Source organism: Scatophagus argus, chromosome 12, assembly GCF_020382885.2.
Source record: "Scatophagus argus isolate fScaArg1 chromosome 12, fScaArg1.pri, whole genome shotgun sequence".
Taxonomy (NCBI): Eukaryota; Metazoa; Chordata; class Actinopteri; family Scatophagidae; genus Scatophagus; species Scatophagus argus.
Window position 1 is genome coordinate 13,760,151 of NC_058504.1, and position 16,658 is coordinate 13,776,808.

General features: G+C 40.5%; 1 protein-coding gene across 1 annotated transcript in view; it reads left to right on the plus strand.

Moving 5' to 3' along the window:
- The first annotated feature begins 4,079 nt into the window (after positions 1-4,079).
- The window catches only part of LOC124067913 (A disintegrin and metalloproteinase with thrombospondin motifs 2-like), a 123,379-nt gene continuing 110,800 nt past the window's right edge, over positions 4,080-16,658 (plus strand). The window contains exons 1-3 of the mRNA XM_046405693.1: positions 4,080-4,227; positions 4,316-4,397; positions 8,644-8,772. Coding sequence (XP_046261649.1) covers positions 4,383-4,397; positions 8,644-8,772 — 144 coding nt within the window. The 5' untranslated portion in view covers positions 4,080-4,227; positions 4,316-4,382. The remainder of the gene's footprint in view (positions 4,228-4,315; positions 4,398-8,643; positions 8,773-16,658) is intronic.

The following is a 16,658-nucleotide window of genomic DNA, read 5'->3' on the forward strand; positions in this document are numbered from 1 at the left end:
TAGGGGTGTCTGGACAGTAGACAGGGTTCCTCAGATGGGGACAGCAAGCTGACAGAACACAAACTCCAGACGGGGGTAAGTGGCTTCTGCTGTATGTTTACACTCCTCAATCGATGAATGTTGCATAACTTTTGGTCAGGCACTTACCTAACCGCCTGTCCCCTTTTCCCCTCTCCCCTCTGAGGTGCTGCCTCCTCATCTGTGAGGACAGCCAACCAATCATACAGCCCAGAGAGGTCTGACCACGCCACACTGCTCCCCTCATTCACGCATCAGCGGCCTCCTAATTGGCAGCTGAGACAACATGTGGTTCACACTGGTATCTAATTAACAACTGCAACTGAATAATTGATCGGAGGAAACAGGGGCTGGAGAGTAAAGCCGAAAATGTTTAGATCTTTGGACTGATATTATAATATATCATATATTTATATACATATAATATATAATACTCTTCAGCTTCATTTAAGGTGAAAATCAACATGATCAAATTTGTGCTCATGGGCATAATTTTCTATGGTAACCGTGGATCATGGGCTGAGTCGGCTTGCAGTCATTCTGATTATTCTAGTTATTTGATTGATCACCCTTCTACTAACTCTGAACAAATACATAAATGAGAGTCAAGTGTAATGCAGAGCCACACTTACACGGCTTCCCGGCTTCCTTCTGGACTTCTTTTGGACCACCAAAGAAAAGTCATTTAAAGTCAGCTGAAGTTCATACACAAGTGATAGCACTTTCAGATGTCTCTGTGTCATCCTCCTCAATTTATTTTAAATCCTTGATGTTTTGCAAAGAGAAACATCTTAAATGGCAATACACTTCTGAGTTTTGGTTATTTCATTACAGCTGCAACACAACTGAGCATCAGTGACCTTTTCTGTTTTTGAACTATTTTCATTTTGAACACCAACATTTTTTTAAATTATTATTTGCAATATGTATATCGTTGGGGCGGCACGGTGGTGCGGTGGCCACCACTGTCACCTCATAGCAAAAGGGTTCCAGGTTCGAATCCCGGTCTGGGCCCTTCTATGTGGAGTTTGCATGTTCTCCCTGGGCCTGCGTGGGTTTTCTCCGGGTACTCCGGCTTCCTCCCACAATACCAAAAACATGCACATTAGGTTAATTGGCTACTCTACATTGCCCCTAGGTGTGAGTGTGAGAGTGTGTTGTTGTTTGTCTTTGTGTGTCGGCCCTGCGATTGACTGGCGACCAGTCCAGGGTGTACCCCACCTCTCACCCGTAGTCGTATTTGATAGGCTCCAGCCTCCCCGCGACCCTGACGGATAAGCGGTATAGAAAATGGATGGATGGATGTATATTGTTCAAAAAATCCCTTTAATTAACATAATACGGCAACAACAATCAATGTGATGTTGTGTAGAAATATGGAGTTGTTTTCACAAGCCCATTATAACATATATGTTTGAGTTTAGTACATGAAAGTTCATTTATTGTATGAAAATATTCCCTATCAACGGCTTTATCAGGCTTCTGTCTGCTGCCGATGTTGCAAGACCTTCTGCAAGTGAAGGCACTTGTTTAACTTTTTCCAGTTGTTGTATTGTATGAGGTCTATACAGTGATATTGTTGTTGATGACATGTTGTGATGTTGTGTGCTGCACTGCAGGGTACATCTGGAGTCTATAGAATAGTCATAATGGTGAGCCTATCACTTGATCCGACTGGTCATCTCCAGGGACATTTTGAGGTATTTTCACCTTTAAGGAGATGCCAGACACAGTGAGCTCGGTAAATACAGGAGGTGTGCAGCCGAATACATTACCGGACAGCCAACACAGACAGGCAGGGATTTAATTTGCGTGTGTGTGTGTGTGTGTGAGAGAGAGAGAGAGAGAGAGAGAGAGAGAAAGAGAGAGAGAAAGATGCACATAGCATTTATTGTATAACTGCTTGTGTAGACTGCATTTGTGTGGATAATTCATCCTTGCTTTGTATAATGATCAATACAGGACATGTTCTTTGTGTAGTCCTGAGTGTTAGTGGAAATCAGCTCCATGTTGAAATGTAAGCTGGAGGTTTGAATTGGGTTTATTGATGTCAGACTCTAGAGCCATGTCTTTAAATCCCCTCCCGATGTGCATATGTGTGTGTGCGTGCGTGTGTGTGTGTGTGTGTGTGTACGTGAGTGTATGTGTTCACCTATCCCCTGCCTACAGAAAGGGCTTTAAGGATTTTAATTGAATGCCGCCTGTAGATGCAAAGTGTATTTCTCTAGAGAGAGTCAAAACCCCTTTAATGTTCCCTGTATTCTATTTAAAGGTATTGGATTTCAAAACACAAGACAAGAAAGCTGTATGACTCCCGGTTTGATGGTAGGTGTTTTAACACACAAAAGGGCCGTCCGCACCATATCTAACCATAACTATAAATATATTGTTTTAAAATTCCTTGTCACTCAGACGACATACGATAGCTTTTATCTGAATTTTTTAATATTGTATTTGGACTCCAACAATACACTAAACCGTAAGGCCAATTATAGTTAACAAAGAAGAACTTGAGCTATGATTGCATCTAAATCCTCTTTGAAGTGAACCATATTTACAAGTGCATGCAACCATGTGACTGTTTCTGCTTATTGAACCTATGTGCTAGTGTACAGCATGTGTTTCTGGCTCCATTCTGTGTATGTTGGCCGCAGATGGACCATGATAAATGAGTGTCAGGATCGATCCAATGTTTTTACAGCTGGAGTGTATTGCCCTTAGGAATGAGGAGTGTTCGTAAAAACACCCAACCCTAGTTTGTCTTCATTATACAAATAGATACCGCTGATTCCTTAGACAGTGAGTTAGTGTCAATGTAAACACGCATATACTTGTATGTATACACACACAATGACACACACCCACACCAGAAACTATTAAGATCACTTTTCAAATTTTGTTTAAAACTTCATGTATTTTCAGATTTTCTTTTCTTTACTTCTGCAATGTGTGTGTGTGTGTGTGTGTGTGTGTGTGTGTGTATGTACACTGTGCAGTAATGGCCAGAGGTCTTTTGGCAGTAGTGTCAGGTGTGTCTGGCAGACAGCCTGCTCCTCACAGGGACAAACCCTATCTCTAATTCAGGCCCAGTCTGTCATATTGGCATCTGGATATGAGCCAATAACAGTAATGTAATACTTCCTGCCTCACATGGTGGATATTTCAGTAGCTGACATGACATTATCATTTCCGATATAGTGGCTTTTATTACCAATTTTTCATGATACTTGGAGATGAGAACGCTGTGGTAGGTTGGTGAAGGGAGGTGTGATTAAATCCTACAGCATTAGAAGTTCACGGTAGCTGCTTCACTGTGCTGTGTTCTTGGAAAATCTGTTGTAAAGTAAATTTGCAACTATGTGTTTTCTTTTGTCAGCGAATTCCTGAGCAAAATGAGCTCATATAAACTCTGTTTATATCTATCTTCTCTGCATTCAGTTGTTGAGTCAAATACACTAAATAGACAAAAGTATTGGGACACCTGACTTCATTGGGGTTGATGTCAGGACTCTGTGTGGGCATGTCAAGTTCTTCCACACCAAACTCATCCAACCATGTCTTTATGGACTTTGCTTTGTGCACTGGGGCACAGTCATGCTGGAATAGAAAAGGGCCTTCCCCAAACTGTTGATACAAAGTTGGAAGCATAGCATTGTCCAAAATGCCTTGGTATGCTGTAGCATTAAGATTTTCTTTCACTGGAAGTAAGGAGCCGAGCCCAACCCCTGAAAAACAACCCCTGTCTGAATACTTTTGTCTACATAGTGCAGACTGGCTAGATGAGGAACAAACCTCCAGGCTTGGGTAAGACTGAACAATCACATCAAGACTAATTCTCAAAAGATCTCTTTTAAGTTCTTATCAATGTTTTATTATTTCTTAAAATCTTTTGTTACACAATTTGAAATTAGACTAAATTATGTTTATTTAAATTTAACTTCATGTTTTCAGTTTTGCTTCATCATTTATTAAAACAGAGCACAGTTACATAGTTATCAGCATTCTGTTCAACAAGCAGTTGTAGGCCTGTGACATCATCAGTCTAATGAACGTACCTGAGCAATCAGCTGGCACACCTGTTGCTCGTTAGCGTAACACCCTTTCTTCCTCCTGAGGGTGGTTTGAAAGAAAGCCTGAAAGCTTGATGCAACAGATATGCCTTGTAGGAGTCGCTCTTGAATGTTCCAAAATATGGTTGATTCTCTCTTGGTAAGCATCTTTCTTGTTTCCAGATTTTTTGGATTACATCAAAAACCCATACGCCTGAGTATCAAGCACTCATCTCTCGCTCCAACAGGAAGGACTGCAATGCGGGCCTCTCCGGTGCCGGCTTTGCATATCGGACTGAAAGCTAGAGTGCTCGAATGTGGAAAAATTACGTAAGTTGCCTCGTTAACAGACTTTTTTTTTAAAAAATGGCAGTTTCTCTCTCTTTCTCATTAGCAAAGAGTAGCAGTGCACAAAACAATAAGATAGCACATCTCATTTTTAGCCAGTCATTTTAACCGTCATGTTCACTGTTTAATGACAAACATCTCCTGTGGCAGGTCATACCAGCCGTCGCTACTTGACATTAAATCTGCGAGTGAGCTGATGACATTTTTTGTGTGCTGTCTGCAGCCAGTGTCTGTACTCAGCCAAATATAATTTGTGAGGGAAGAACCTTCACTTTCTGAACTCGAGTTCCCACAACACAGATTGATATGTCAGAGTGAATAGGTTGCTGTTATTTCAAAGTTTTGATAGTGATCAACATCTCATATATGTTCTGCTGCTACATATGTGTGTGTTGGGCACAAAACATCTTTTGCAGGGAGCTGACTTCTGTTTTGTAGCTCAAGGATGTCAACATTAAGCTGCTACTAAGAAAATTAAAAATATTTTTTTCTTTAAATTTATTTGAATCATTTTAAAAGTAGTCTGTTCAAAATCAAAAAAGCAAGTGAAAGAGAGAGAAAGAAACTGAGTCGAAAACATGCTGAATTTACTGTTGTTACTCTAGGGAATATTAAAACACAAAAATGTTTTTAAAAATACGTTGGCTAATGTGAGTGAATCTAGGCTTTTTGACCATTACCCTGTATTTGTATAAAGAGCTGGGGAGTGCTGGGATGAAGCACTGAGAGGAAAAAAAATAAGAACATGAACAAAATGAACATGAATGACATTAGTTGGGTAGCTAACTTAGTGTTACGTTAACAGACAGTTGACCACACAGCTATGCAACAACAACATTGGCCAGTTTGCTTCCACAAACAGGCTTTTCTGTCTGAGTTTGTGGCTTGCCCACACGTGTCAACTAAATGCTTTTGTCTTGTCTGATGAACACAGAATTTTTCTGAATCACAATCCCACATTCATTGTGTTAACTTTAACCTCTAACACTACAGTATCAGAAAGCAATGCATCAGGTTAAGCATATATTTACAAAAACCAATGAAGCTGATGAAGTAAAACATTAAATACATCTTTTTGGAATCTGGCTTACATATCAAATACAAGGTAAGAGTGGTTTAAGCTGGAACGATGACTGAATAGCTTAATAATTAAAAAGGGTCGCTGTGGGTGAAACTACACAACATTCAGACTCAAGGGTAAGCTGGTATATCCATCTAAACAGAGTATATGAATGGGAGAAGTAGCAGAAGACGCGACGTTGGTGAAACTTTTTTACGTGATCTTTAGGATATATGATCAATAGTCTGGGTTTTCTTAAGGATACTGTCCTCACCTGTCAAGTGTTATGCTTATATGGAGAATGTGTGGAAGGTATGTACAATGCATGCAAGTCCTGGAGCACTTACTGTACTCTGACTGAACTAAGAGATCACGTGTGTGTGTGTGTGTCACCTGTGTTTTCTTTTACACCTGCCATGCTTATCTCCAGCTCACCTTCACTTATTCTGCCCAAACTTGTCATAGAGCAAACATTACGACTCGCTAGCCTTTTAATCCAACACTTGAGCTGAAGTCATTGTGTCAGGACGCGCTGGTACTTATAATTTACCCATAGGCCTCAGTGGGTTTTACATTGAGCGGACAAAAGTCTGTGGGATTTTGGCTCATTGCTTCCCCAGTCTGTACCTTCACCCACATCTCATGTTGTTGATGTTGTCATCTGACGCTTGTTCTTCTCGACACCTTAATAAGCTCAACCTGGCTACATCATCTTGCCTTGTTGTGGACCAAAGGATCCAGACTGCGTCAAATAGCTTTGTATTCCTGGTTTCAAAACTACACATGCATATGGCAACTGATTGATCATAGTGAGTACAGATTTTTCAGTGACAAGTGCTGATTTCAGAGTGGTTGCTGTTTAAAATCAATGAATTAAGTAACTGGTGTGGACTGACTGTGTGTAAACATTGAGACAGTGGACACTGTAATACTGAGGAGGGGATTAACACTGAAAAATGTGTGATTTTGCAGCTGACAAGGTGGTCTCCTTTAGCACCATCTTGTCTATTATTTGGAATCTCTGTTGAATAAGTTTAAAACAAAGAGACAGACTACATGTCAAAACTGCATATAAACACAAAGCTACTCGTGTGAATTTACTGCAGAGATATTTCTCTGCAAGTTTCTTTTGTTGTCGTCTTAATCATCAAGACCAGTTTTCAACATTAAGGTCTACGACTTCCTGAGATGAACTTTCTGCATCAACGAGAGAGTAAAGAAGTTGCATTTCCTTGGCATAATTGGGTGATGTACATTGCAGGGTTCAGCCCTGGCGTATAAACACACCCATACACTCTTGTGGGCTTGTCCAAACACACATCTTAAGACCGTACAAAGTAGACAACGACACACTCGCACTGAACTGCAGGCTTGGCAACTGTTTTTCTTTCGTTTTTTTAATTAGAGCAAAAGATCAGAGAAATACCAAGTGTCAATACCACCGAGAATGAGAATATGGCAACAGCGACCTTTTAGATCTCCCTGATCTTTTATAATGTCAGGGATGGAGCATCTTGTTCTTTTCTGCCATAAGTTTATGCCCCCTCGCCACACCCCCACATGGAAATATAGAGAACTGCAGACTAATAAGGACCATACCTATTTTTCACTGGCTATATTTAGATTCTCTCATTGGTGGAAATAACCAGTTGGCATGAGATGTGGGGCTGATCTCAACAGGTCTTGAACCCTCTCATTACATGTGTCAACGGACTTTTTAATGGCTGTCAACAGTGTGCATATACAACAGCAGAAACCTAAATAAATAGTAAATATTTCTTGCATGAAGTGCAGCTGTAAACACCGCAGATTTACGTCCTTGTAAAATCACCACCATGCCTTTTAATTTATGAACATAAGCCTAAATAAAGCTGGTGAAATCTGAAAATACATGCTGTGTGGAAAAAGACTTATTCCCTTGTTTTTTTGCTTCTTTAATTGGATCCAGTTTGAGAACAACAGCGAGGCTATGAGACACTTTTGCCACACTCAGCCTCAGTGGCCACATGCTCCTGTTCCCACATTCCCAAAGCAGTAGGCAGAGGATGAGATAAATCACCCAGCCTGGAGGCCCACTAGCTGGGATCATCTCTATCTATGCAGCCCTCCCCTCTCCTTCCTGTGGATGAAGGTGTTAGCGGTTAGCACAAGTGTTAGCCTCAGGCTGTGGGACAAGGGAGGATTTGTGTGTGGCGCTGGTGCCGTGGTCAAGTGGGAAGCAGCCTTATCTCCTAATCTTGTTAAATAAATGGGCTGAATTTATGTTGTCAGTGGGTTGGAATGAAAGGGACAGAAAATATATCTATAATGGCTGTAAGATAAATGTGCTCTTTGCACTTCTTTGAGGATGAGGGTGAAGCTGGTGAACTGATAGCTGGGGAACTTTCTGACCCTCCACCAAATGTATTTCTTCTTCTTGTGAGCTACTTATGACTTAAAGCAATACATTCACACCATAAAAAAGGACTTCCTCTCCATGGGCTCTAGGAATACTGTGCAGTTTCGTGCTGACATAAGTGCAGCAGCTGGAGAAAAGCCAGTGAAAGAGATACAGATAGCATCAATAAAAGGGCAAATGTATCAAAGGTAGCATCAGAAAGACTGAGTGTGAAAGGAAAATATTACTTGAGTAAACAGTAGATTCAGGGAAGGGTAGCAGTGATATGTGTGTGTGGTGTGCGACCGCATGGAGGATGTGCAACTATTTAGGTGTGTGGATGTACTGCTCCATGTGTAAAGCTCATACGGTAAACTATGTGTGCAACATTGTGTGCATACGTGTGTGTGATCTCATGTCTGCATGGATGCCAGTAGAGTGGGCTTGCCTGGCTGTTGGCCTACGTTTGTTTAGCTGTGAATTCTTCTTCCTGATCCAGTGACTCACAGCCTGTGGCTTAGGCAGAGTTTGTGTGCCCAGAAAACGCTAATCTGGAGCACACAGACCCAAGACCACAGCAGCAATATTACTTCATCGCTTTTAATGGACGTTAAGTTACTGGAAATACAAACGGAAGTGAGTAAAAGCGTAAGCTGCTTCTGTGAACGATTGAAACTTTTGAAATGTATTCATTCATTCTAAGCTGGACTGCATTCAGCATTCATAGTTAAGTCATTTGTAAACTGGCCACATCATGTCTTAATAATGCACTTTTTGCTAACTCGCTCTAGGACTCCAGCTGCCTCCTGTCTTTGTGTGGACTTAGGATGTTGCGCTGGCACAGTGTGATTTATGCCAAGCAGGACGTGTTCCTGGATCAACATCCCACAATGAGCTCCTGGACCAACACTGATCAACCAATAAGTGCCCTCTGACATCATCAGTGTGTTGCTCCTGCATCTTCCAAAATTCCTTCGTGCTTCTTCAGAGGTAAGCAAAGTTTTCCAAATTGAAGTTGGTACAGCTTCATAAAATCCTCAGTGAAACTGAACAAAATCTTACCTGCGTGTTTCTAAGTCATTATTATTTCATCTTTGTAGAGCTGTAACTGTATGAGCTGATACAGGGTCAGCAAGTGAGCTTGCTAACTAGGGAGGCTATGATAATAAGTAAGCTTGCCATTAAAATGGATGTTTTTCATTAACTTTTTAAGGTAATGATGAGATAAAAGCTCTATTTTCTGTTTTTTTGCTTATAGGTGAATTATTCATCTTTAAAGTAAACAGCAGCATTGTAGATTTTCTTTTTTCCAACCAAAACAAGGGTTTTTTCCCAAAATTGCAATGCTAGTGTTGACTCTGGATAATTTGTTGATCTGGGATTATTGGCACTACGCTGATTGTGGAAGGATTTATTTTTTTTATGAGGGTCCACAACAGCAATATTTCTTTAACAGTAGTTTCCTGCTAGTCTTCCTGCTTTTCTGTTCTGTGTGATGTGTCAGGGTACACTGACAGCTACACCTGTCCCACTGAATTCAGCATGTGTCACCGTCTTTCTCGAAAACACTTCAGCAAACTTGATTCTTGACTGTATGGCAGCTTCTGTGTGAGGGTTGAAAACCTCTGCTGCTTCCAGTCCAGTTGTTTTGAGCTTCCACGTAGCAGACATCTCGGCCTCCTTTTGCGCACAAGTCACAAGTCTTACCGGTAACTACCTCAACCATAACTGCGACGGCAGTGAAACAAAGCCAGACCGAGGAGCAGCCACAATACTGCTCTCGCTGTCAAGATTGTGCAGCCAAAACTGTTTGCTTTCCTCAGAGTTGTAGGCCTGCTTCATATGTGACTTATAATTTATGCCTGGAGGAACAGCACCGAATAAATAGGAATGTATCATTATTTGGGAATTGCATAACAGGCATGAGTGGAGCTCGTGTGTGTGAGAGCGAGCGAGAGACAGGGAGAAAGCAAGAAAAAGTGAGTTTATAAATACTGTGGTCGTGTGAGAAACAGACTTTGCAAGGCCAAAGGGACATGAAGGGGATGTGAGGAGCAGTACTGGCAGTACACTCCATTATTATGTGTGTGTGGGACCCAGATGGACTGCATTGAGGTTAGTTGGAGAAGAAAAAAAAGAGTTGTGTTGCTTGGGAAATAGCCTTGCCAAGAAAAAAACCTGTTGAATTTGCTACATCCTTCTTGAAAAAGACAAGATGTTGTTATACTGCATACCGAACATAGACAGTATAATAAATCAATGGAATGTCCACGTCTGAATTGTATGTAAGCATATGAGAAAATGACCCTGCCTCTTACTTGATTCATTACTCCAGTCAACACCTTCCTAATGGGTTTATGGTGGTTCTTCTATTCAGCATGATTTTAACTTTGCAGATTATGGTCCAATTAAGGGTAATATAGGCAATAAAGCAGAGCATGCTTTAGGAAGTGGCTGCTGTGTGATTGACAAATTGCTAAAAAAAACAAGATGGTGTCAAACTTGAGACTTCCATAAATCAGTGGGTGATGTCACCTTGGTTTCAGGTTAAACTAACTCCCAGTCCCAGCCAGTCAGTCACAGGGAGTCACAGGGAGTGACTGACTGGTGACCAGTCCAGGGTGTACCCTGCCTCTCAGTCATAGTCAGCTGGGATCGACTCCAGCTCCCCTGCAACCCTGATGGATAAGCGGTATAGAAAATGGATGGATGGAACTCATGTAACACAGCCAGTAATAATGATAATCAAAATTTGTTAAATTTACTTAAGATTACATTTGCTAAAGATTATTTTGGATGTTGCCTGTTACAGCACAGCATTTTTCTAATATTTTATCTCAATATTTTGAAGGAGACATGTTGAGCACATTTGAGTATCATAATTATGGCCTTGAAAAACAGACAGAGGGGAAAGGAGCTTGACATAAAGAGATGGGAAGGGACACAGGAGTGATGCATTGAAAATTTATGTTTGCTTTACACTTATGGGATCATATAAAGGAAAAAGTCCTCACCCAGTGAATTGCAAGGTAAAAAGTAAAACCCTTACCTAGATCAGTTCACACAAATTGCATGGATTCTTTGACCACACACAAATGCACGCGCACATATACCAGGATTGTTCAGTGTTATACAAGTGGCTAGCTAGTAAGAAATCAATCAGGTAAACTAGGTCAGGGGAGAGAGAGGAGAGGGAGATGCGGGAGGTCTCAGAGGAGCAGGCCTTTGTTCCACATATGCGGTGAACACAGGGAGATACATCAACAGAATGCCTCTGGCCTTCGGAAAAGGTGCAGAATACACAGGTACGCGGTATGCATCTGTATATGATGCATGAACACATGTAGACACATCAGTCCTCCCATGTGTTTGGCGGCGACTGCGGTGCAACACATGTGTATCCGCAGGTTACACAACATCTCATCTCAGCCCCGCTGATCTCCTTCTGTCTCTGAGGCAATGTCTTTAGACCTTGATCCCAGTATTACTGAGACATTACTGTCCTGACCACTCCTTTTCCATGGAAACTCCTATCAGAATCCACTGCGCTAAGCCCCATCTAGATAGATGGATGACCATGTTATGTCCTTGTAACCTAATAAAAGCACCACATAATGCTCAGCAGCTATGAACAGACAGGAGCAGTGTTGGATGTAATCCATTCAGAACCGGTTTCTGTGTGTCATTCCTAATAATTGGTGTTATTGCATCCACGGCTTTTGCACGTATACATGGAGACATAATGAAGCGCAGAATCAAATCAATGAAATCCACCCACTTTCATGTAATAGAAAAGATGCATTATAAGTTTACATGTTTATTCATGCTGTTCTTTCGATTATGCACCGTCGTATTCTCAGGATTTATCAATATTTATTTTTAGGCCTTGAATTTTAGATCATAAGTTATATAATAATTTGATTATACATTGACAGAAATGATTTTGTGTCCCCAGTCTTTGTGTGTGCGTGCATGTGCGTGTGTGTGAGACAATCTGCTTCTCTGCATGAGCTGCAGGGTGGTTCCATAAAGTTTAATTATATGTTGCATTCCCAGTGGAAAGGCTGAGATTAAACTAAATTAAATTGTGTTGGAGTGCATAAAATGTTTCTGTGCTACAGAGAATATAAACACACTCGCTAATAAGCACACACACACACTAAAGAAGTATGCTGTGCTACAAAAGGAACAAAACCCATGTTACCACTGTTAGTACTGATTCACATGAACTGGAAGCATTTCTGATAGCGATTCTGGTTGTCATTATATCAGTCTGCCTTCTTTGCCATTGCTGAAAACAACAGGAGTGCAGCTATTTAATAGGTGTGTGTGTGTGTGTGTGTGTGTGTCTCTCTCTGTGTTGAAAAAGCTTGTTATGAAAAAGTTAGATCTTGTAACAATTCACCTTAAAAGACAGACAAAAGAAAACATGCTTGCCATGGCACGAACATTTGTATATCTGGATTACATTCAGCCATGTTTCTGAATGATCATTATCTACATTAGCCATCTAGACTAAACACACATGAAACATGCACCACCATATGCATATAAATACATTTATTTTGGACTTACCGTATTTTCTGGACTATAAGCCGCTACTTTTTTTCCATGCCTTGAACTCTGCGGCCTAAACAACGATGCAGCTAATCTATAGATTTTTACGGGCTAACGGCCCGGTGATGCGAAGAGGAAGACGCTAGTTTTAAGCGTAACTTTTAACAGTCATTTTGCGTGTCATGCACATACCGTCATCATGGAAAACACTCGAAAAAATGCATATGATGCAGCTTTTAAGTTAAAAGCAATCGAACTGGCTGTCCAAGAAGGAAATAGAGCTTGGCGTAAATGAATCAATGGTGAGACGTTGGAGACGGCAGCGTGAAGAACTGACGCAGTGCAAAAAGACGACAAAAGCTTTCAGATGTAATAAAAGCAGATGGCCCGGACTTGAAAACGTGTGTCATGTTACAATGTGGACACCTGCGGCTTATAGTCAAGTGCGGCCTATATATGTACAAATATAATTATTTTTTTTAATTTGGTGGGTTCGGCTTATACTTAGGTGCGTTCTATAGTCCAGAAAATACGGTAACTCCAATAGGTCCACAGTCTCATTTAAGAACTCGCATACCCATCATCTCTCATCAATATGAACAGGATCAGTGTTTGGTAAACACCAGGATCATAATGTTCGGTTGCCTTTCTGAAATTTGTTTGCGGGGTTTGGTCCCTTTTTGGCCTACTTTGATAAGTCCTGGTATTCACAATATGGCTCAGTGAACAGCATGAGCGTCCCACTATTTTGAATTGGTATCAAAACATGCAATGAGCTTAATTAGGATTAGGGCAGTGATTATGTTTTATTATTATAGCAATAGTAGTATGACACATTTTACATTTAGCTATGTTAATCCAAGGATAAGCATTTATAATGCGGAGACAAATATGGATTGGAACATTGTGTGTTTTTCCCCACACTCTCACTCAGTGTCCTCATTGGGTTTTTTTTTTTTTTTTTTTTTTTTTTTTAATTGTGACTGGACTCGTCATGACTCTTATTTCACTCTTTTTGAAGGCCTCTTTTCATGTTGTTGCATACTTGAAATAGCACCAACGAACAGTAAATCACGTTTGTGGTGCTCACATTGCGTGCGTCTTTGTTAGAATGAGTGTGTGCATGTGTGTGTCAGTGTGTCATTATAGAAGTCAGAATGAGTCCTGATGTAGTCCATGTGTGGATTGTCTGGCCATGGTGGAAGTTATCAGCCTACTGTCAGATTATAAATATCTACTGGTAGAAAAGAGTGGTCATTCCCCTTTCTGAGTCAACTACATGACGTGTCTCCTAAACAGCAGCAAAATACAGATGCAGCTTTAACGTTGTGGTTTGAGTTACACCTCACCTCACAGTAGGGATACAGTCCTTTTTGTCCTTGTTAGTATATACACTGTACTTCTGCAGTTGTGCAAGGTAATATTGTTTGCATGTGAAAACGATGTATGTCTGCACTAACAGTTTTCGATCGTGTTACTACAGATCCGGCCAGGTCCAACGAGCAGTTGGAGGGTCACTCAGCTTAGTCTCAGGTTGTTGGGTTATGCTCTTTGTGATCACCACTACAGCGTTTCCCTGCGTGTGTCGTCATACAACCAAACGAGGGTCGACATTATGTGACGGTTCATAAAAGCAGTAACCAAATGCAGCTTAATCACAACACATGCGATGCATGGCTTTTAAAATGGAGGATGATAGAGGCAACTTTAATGTGATGCAGCCCACAACCTGTCTGAGCAGTCTTGTGTCATATTTTCCACAGAAATGCATGGCGGGTTAAGACATATCCATTTGTAGACCATTTCTGAAAACGTCTCTTTTTAGGTAAGAAAGATGTATAGTTAGTTTGAACAGAAGGCTAAAACAGAGAGAAGACAAGATTTGAAATTTAGTGAGCTTTGTGTGGATAAAGTCTTTGTTTGCACTGATAATTCAGTAATGACTGCGGGCTTTAAAATGGAAGCCACAGCAGGCTGTTGCCTTCCCTCTTTGTCGATTTGTATTGTTGTCTTTCTCTTCCTACCACCTGTCTTGCTGTCCCTGTCGTTAGATGTCTCCTCTGTCCTCCATTCATCATCCTCACAGATGCCCTTAGTTGTTAGCCATCCGTCTCCTGTGCTCGTTCTATTGCTTTTACTCCTTTTCCCAAAATTGAATGAACTTTAACTGTGATTGTGTCAAAAGTATGAATGATAGAAACAGCTGAATTAATGTGTGAAGGTGTTGGGAGCATTTGGAAGTTTGAATGAAGTTTCTATGTGGATGTATGAATGAGTGGGAAGAGAAAATGAGTGGGTTTGAAGAGTTTTAGAATTGATTTTTCACTGTAAGCATCAATGAAGGTTGAATATTTTAAAGTTTCCATGTGATTTGAACATTGAATAATACCCAGAACACAAAGAACTTTGGAACTTTTTGAAAGTTTGGAGTTTCTCACTGAATATATGAATTAGTATGCGAGAAAATGTGTCAATTTTGAATATACTGTCCATTATTGAGTAAAATTTCCAAGAAAATGTTGAATATTTCTGAAAATATGAAACATGAATGAGAAAAATCAATAATGTGCTAATAGAACTGAATAGTTGGTGTTTGAATGAAACTTCTACACTGAAAAATGTGGAAGGTGTTAATGCTGCAAATACTTGGTGAAACGGTAAGATAATTTCCTTCGGAGAAGAATATATCCACGGCAATTAAAATCATACGTTTAAGTAGATTCAACAGACCGTTCCTAATGCCTCATAATGCTTGTGGCATTGCAATCATAACTTCCACTGCGCCTCATTAGGTGATACCTTCACACACCCTGGCTTCAATATAATAATTAACATTGGCTGACATCCTGTATGTTTATCAACTATGCATTTGATTAATAGGCAAAGAATTAATAGAGTCCACAACACCAGGGATAACATTCACACTGGACTCATGCTAATACATTAGAGCTGCATCTCTTAAAAGCCCTTTCTATCGTTGTGTCACTATAACATCAGTGTAACAATCCCTTCAGAACTGAAAGGTTTGCGTATGACTGCACCAGCCCTGACCCTGAACCCACGCCACGCAAGACAGGAGAAGAAAGCTTTCTGTTCAATTACTAGGCTCCTTTTGCCCCTTGCACTCTGCAGAACTGAGAATGCACCTACAGAATATGTGTGTATGTGTGTGTGCGGTTGTGCTATCATACTTCTCATTCTTCTAAAAGCTGGACATGCCCCTGAGGGATTATCCCACCTCGTGAGCAGCATTGTGGCTAAAAGTCCCCTCAGCCACATGTCCATTTCTACCTGCTGTTATACTCTGGAATGGGAAATGTAACGCGGCCAGCATCAACACAGTAAAGGAATATTTAAACAGACGTGTGATTTTTGGTTTATTTACAAGTCTGACAGTTTTTTTTTTAAATGACTATTACCAGTATTTTTTTAATAAATTATTTGAAGAAACATGTACCCATTCCACATGGTGCTGTGTGAAGACGGCAATAATACCATATTTAGAAGATTTTGGTCATGCAAGTGGAAGAAGCCATGTCTGCTCCATAGGGGTTTCATGTATGGTGTTTGCTTTGGTTATTGAAACCTGTCAAAATTAACTCGAAAAGAAATGATCCCATATGACAAATCACAGAGCTGGTCAGACTCTGCAGCACATTTGTAAAATACTCTTCATCAAGAGACTGTTTGTTATTGTTGCTTGGAAACATGTTTGGCACATATTTCAGCCTAGAAAAATAACAGTTTGTGCTGTCCATGTGGCAATAAGTTGCGCTGACTGTTGTCTTCAGCCCATGATGTATGTACAGTATTATGACTAACTCTTTGCATGGCAATAGATTACAACGTAATAAGTAAATTATAGAGCATTAGTTAAAATGACAGCTTTGTTTATTATAGATCCTGCTTTATGACTGACAACATGGAAGTTTACTTACTGAAATTACATCAGAATAATCTGAATTTGGTGCCTTTATGAACGCAGTGTGCAATACAAATTTTTGATTACACACAACCAGTGCCACAGTTTAGCTGATTTATTTCTTCATATAAACACAGACGCTCTTTCTATCCCTTTTTTCCTTCCTTTCTTTCTAACCCTCACAAGCTCAAACACATAGTTTCCCACCCATAATTACCATACAACAATAGTACTCATTCCTGGGCAGGATCTTGAGCTTCATGTGGTTGGGTTAAATTCAGTGTCCACTGTGCCACGGAAGTCAGGGAGCAGAATCTGCTTTTGCTG